Genomic DNA, 4,662 nt, shown 5'->3' with positions numbered 1-4,662 from the left:
TTTTTTTTTTTTTTAAACTTTTGATTAAAATTTTTTGGGTCTCCGTGTAATTTGTATTTGTATCCAATCCATTTATTTCTTTTTAATTTAATTTATTAATATCATCGTATTTATTTATCTTTGGATATTAAAAATAATTATTGATTGATTTTTAAACGAGAGAAAATATATTTTCCAGATGACATGGCAATCTTGGCATACTTCTTCGGCCCCATCGGCTTCTTGCTCGCTGTCAATCTTCTGTTTTTCGCAGCAACCGCCCGCGAGCTGACGTGCGGTCTATGGAAAGGCGAATTCGTGAAAAGCACCACGGAACGGTAAGTGAATTTTTCCGGATCGATCGAGGCCGGTACGACTGTCTCCAAGAATCTTCACCACCTCTAAATTAAGTTTCGATCCCGTGGTTTACCCCGCTGGTTCCTCCACAGTTCCGGCCGGTGTTGCTGCACACCGACGTGGATATGACTGTTCCCAACCGTATCCACAAGGGAAAAAGAAATATTTACTCGAAAGCTTTCCGGGCGAATTCGTAAACGTATTCTGTTTCTCGCCAATAGCCACGCGGTCTTCTTTTCGCGTATAAATATTTGGCGAATTTTTTTTTCCACGAATGTTTCCAGATTTTTATCTTTTCTTCCTTTTTTTTTCTTTTTTTTTTTTTCAAAGAATAATTTGGGAAGGGAAAAAGAAGAATCAACGATCTCACAGCTTTCGAAATCGAGAGCATCGTCGTGGAAAGTTTCGTCGGTTTCATCGATAGCGATGATAGGATCAACTCGTAAACTTCAAGTCAAAAATCAGTTTAAATTTAATTTAAGATATTCGCTTCGTGGAATTCGATCATTATTAAGAGACGATGCTTCGTATTGTTACAAAAATTATCCAAATTTACATTTTATTTTTTATACATCTATTATCATTTTAGAATTTATCAGTGTTCTCGTCTTTTTAACTAGCTTTAGATAAGATGACATAGATTCCAAAAAAAAAAAAAAAACGAAAACGAAACGATTTTCCAATTAAATTCGAACTTGCAACGAGCTCGATCCCATCGCTACGCACGCGCAAGACCCGGATACAAGTCCAAGTTATTTTCAGTTTCCTCCGAGTTTCTCGCCATTAGGCCGCGATGCGTTTACGGAAGATCTAGATCGCGTTTGATACCCTAAAACTTTCCTCGGCTACTTTAAATCCGATATAATAGCCAACCCTGAGAACCCGAATTATCTCGAGCCCTGATCTCCCATCCGGACCAATGCTATGGTCTCTCTCGGTCACCGAGAGATAGATTAATAAACTGAGGGAGAAATTCACCACTTGGGAAACGCGAGTGTTCGCTAATCACCGCAACCTCGCCTCTGAAAAGTTGAACAGCGAAACGATTACGCGGTGCTAAACTTCGAGAAGTTTAAAAGCTGCAATAGCGCGAGGTCAAAGAAGTTTGTTTGCACGGGAGTGGAGGAGGAGGGGGCGATACGCAGGAACGATTAACACAGGCGGTAGAGAAACAGGCGGAATATGGGGGCTTTTATTGGTCGTGGGATGGCGCACGATGCTTTATTTCGGCTCGAAGGACGGAGGTTCGATAAAGATCAAGGATAACTGGTTCCAACGGAACCAGCGAATATAATCATCAGAGATCAGCGAACGCTTTCAATTACGAGCTTCGATCGAATATTTTGTCAAATTTTCCCACGTCGAGGGAAAGTAGGATTTTGAAAACTGAGGGAAAGTGAAAAGTATGATACGATGCGGAAGGATGGAAGGATCTAGTTTTGGGAATAGGGTTTGGAGAAGGTTGCACATGATTGAGGATTTAATATATTTAATATGAGGATATGCATATAGTGATACATAAGATAGAATAATAAGATGATAAATAGGATTTCTTTTTCTAAATCTCGCAAAGATGTTTCATTTCGACGGAATGGGTATATATAACGACCGTTTCCACTTTCGATTGGAATTCGAAGGAAATAAACGAGCTGTTTTATTGGGAATCGACGAGTTTCCTTAGACGAAATCGTATTTACTAATAAAAAGAGGGAAGACGTAAAGGAAGAATTGGAGTCGATTTCTTTTGAAAAGAATTTAAATAAAATTTCGATATACTATATACAAACAAATATTATCATTTTGATAACGTAATCACGAAAACGTGGATGAATTTCGGAGAAACTGGAAGAACGGATGGGCCAGATAAATCTCTCGATTCTTTGAGGAAAATGTCCAACCGGACGTGAAAATATCACGTTTCCTGTCCTTGTCTTTTGATACAAGGCGACCAACATCGTTTGACGAATCACATTTTTTTTTCTTTTCTTTTTTTTTTTTTCGGATATTTATGCCTGGCAACCGACGACTTTTTTTTCCAGAGGGGGTTCAAAGGAGAATTTATTTTATCACGGCCGCGCCGACAGATATCAGGCATCGAATCGTTATTTTCCATTCGTACGCCGTCCCTTCGAACCACCTTTGCTCCCTCGTCCCGTCGAAATTGATATTGACGATCTCAATTTGCGATTCTCTTTCGGCCATGCCTCCCCCCTTCACTCTTTTCGATCCCTGTCTGCGGAGGCAGACAGAGGGACACGCGCCGACCATAATGGCGGATAGAGATTCTCTCGCGTTCCATTTTCTTTATTTCATCTCTCTCTCTCTTTCTTTCTTTCTGTATCCATACTCTGTTCGTAATTTTCGAGAAGCATGATGCTCTTTTTCGTCCGCCACCCATTAAGCATAATTCGAATATTCGAACCTGTTCGATGCAAGGGGTGAAAAAGTTATGGTTTATCCCCCCCTGGATCGTACGATTCCACGTTTGATCTAGAGAATTCTAGAAAATTTTTAAGTGCGAAAAATTATCGATCGATGAAAGGTTACTTTTTTGGTGAAAGTGGCGAGTAAATTGAATTACAAGTTGATTTTTATTTGGAGGATTATTCGGTTGAATTATGAATGGAAATATCGTTGAAAAATATTTGTTAATTCTTCGATGCGATTAGTTTATTATATTTCTATGTAAAATTCGAGAGATTTTGAAAAATTGATCAGATGATGCTTCGTTTCGATTTCGAGGGAATAAAATTTCAAGATGGCTCGAGAAAATAAATTGTGTAATTTTTACACGGACGTGTCGTTTCGATGAACAATAACATCTTTAGTTTTTTAATTCGAATAAAAGACGAATTTCGAATGAATTCACGAATGTACAATAGAAAACGAACAAATGAAAACTTTTTTAGAGTACGAAAATAAATATCAGACGTAAAAATAGGAACGCCTGTGATTTCTGTCAAGGTTAATGCACGGATCTATGTTGAAGCAAACTTCACAGCGGTATATTTAAAAAATATTCGATGTTGAATCGCGAGAAAATGAAAATAGAAACTCGAATAGAAATAGATACACAAATACTCGAAGCCATTTCTCTAAACTCTCTGCAATCATTTTCTAACGATATGTTTCAATAAAATTAAATCATAAAATTTTAAGAGCGCATAAAAATGAAAAGAAGAAGAAGAAGAAGAAAAAAAAAAACTCTGATTATGCGTAAAACATTTCATTGAATAAAAACAATATTAATACCGGCTGTTCGAGCAATCTTCCAAATTCCAAAAGAGAAAAAGATCATTGAAAAAAGAAAATTATGTTCATTCACGAAACGTTCAGTGAATGGTCGGCGTCGCCTGTGGTCTATCTGTTCGCGATTTAAAACTGGGCGTCACTGCCAAAATAAACGGGTCGCAAATAAAGTTCGGCGGCGGTGTAGTATCGCGCCGCTCAAAGAAGGCGCAAAAAGAAGAAAAGGAGGAATCCCTTTTGAATTATGCCCGACCCAGGAGCGACAAGGTTACCGGTTGAATAAACGTGATAAAACACGCGCTATAACCGTCAGCCGGACAGATGCGGTCGCCATGATTGCATTTTACGTTCCTCCGCCCCTCCTTCTCCCCTTCTTCCTCTTCTTTCATCTCTCATCGAATTATTTCTCTTTCTCGAATTCGTCTTCGCATCGTATAAGAGACGTAAGATCGTAAAGTAGAGGCTTACGTTTTTGTCAGCCTTTAGAGAAAACGGAGGCGAGTAAAAATCTTGTATATTGATTCACTTTTGAACTTTGACCACTAATTCCTTTCAGAATGTAAGAAATGAATTTACGATTTTATGACCATGGTATCACGTGCATGGCGATTTTTCTCTTGCCCTACGATTTCTCTTCTGAGTCACTTATAGAAAGTCATATTTTTACTTCTTTTTCTCTTAGATTAATTCTTAAAATTAAAACACGATACGATCTTCGATTCGAAGTTGTGATGATAGGATGACGATCACGATTTCTGGACAAACGTCCATTGCTTCGCGTCGATCTAAGAATACTTGAAACTCGTAGGAAGGGAGTTGGAACTAATTAATCCCGTTTGATCCGTTAATCCGTTAAGGCAAACTCGATTCCGTGCGGCGATGTTCTCCACAATGCGGCCACAAAGTTTTCTCGCAAATTGCAATCGTCACGGATTGAACGTGTTTCCTCTTTCTTCTTCATTATTCCGCGATAATTATAATAAAGAACATCCGTGATGATAATAAAACGAAACGTCCAGACGAAACGTTTCTCGTTAAACTCGTTTCACGAGAGTGTAACGAGCGATCGAAGCATCG

General features: G+C 38.6%; 1 protein-coding gene across 1 annotated transcript in view; it reads left to right on the top strand.

Annotated features, from left to right (window-relative positions):
• Positions 1-4,662, top strand: part of LOC102680478 (probable G-protein coupled receptor Mth-like 1) — a 151,194-nt gene that overhangs the window by 142,369 nt on the left and 4,163 nt on the right. The window contains exon 6 of the mRNA XM_006616286.2: positions 179-317. Within this exon, the coding sequence (XP_006616349.1) occupies positions 179-317 (139 nt within the window). The remainder of the gene's footprint in view (positions 1-178; positions 318-4,662) is intronic.

The sequence above is a fragment of the Apis dorsata genome, unplaced genomic scaffold (assembly GCF_000469605.1).
Source record: "Apis dorsata unplaced genomic scaffold, Apis dorsata 1.3 scaffold_256, whole genome shotgun sequence".
NCBI lineage: Eukaryota > Metazoa > Arthropoda > Insecta > Hymenoptera > Apidae > Apis > Apis dorsata.
The sequence above is the reverse complement of the archived record's forward strand: the minus strand, read 5'-3'. Positions and strand labels throughout refer to the sequence as shown.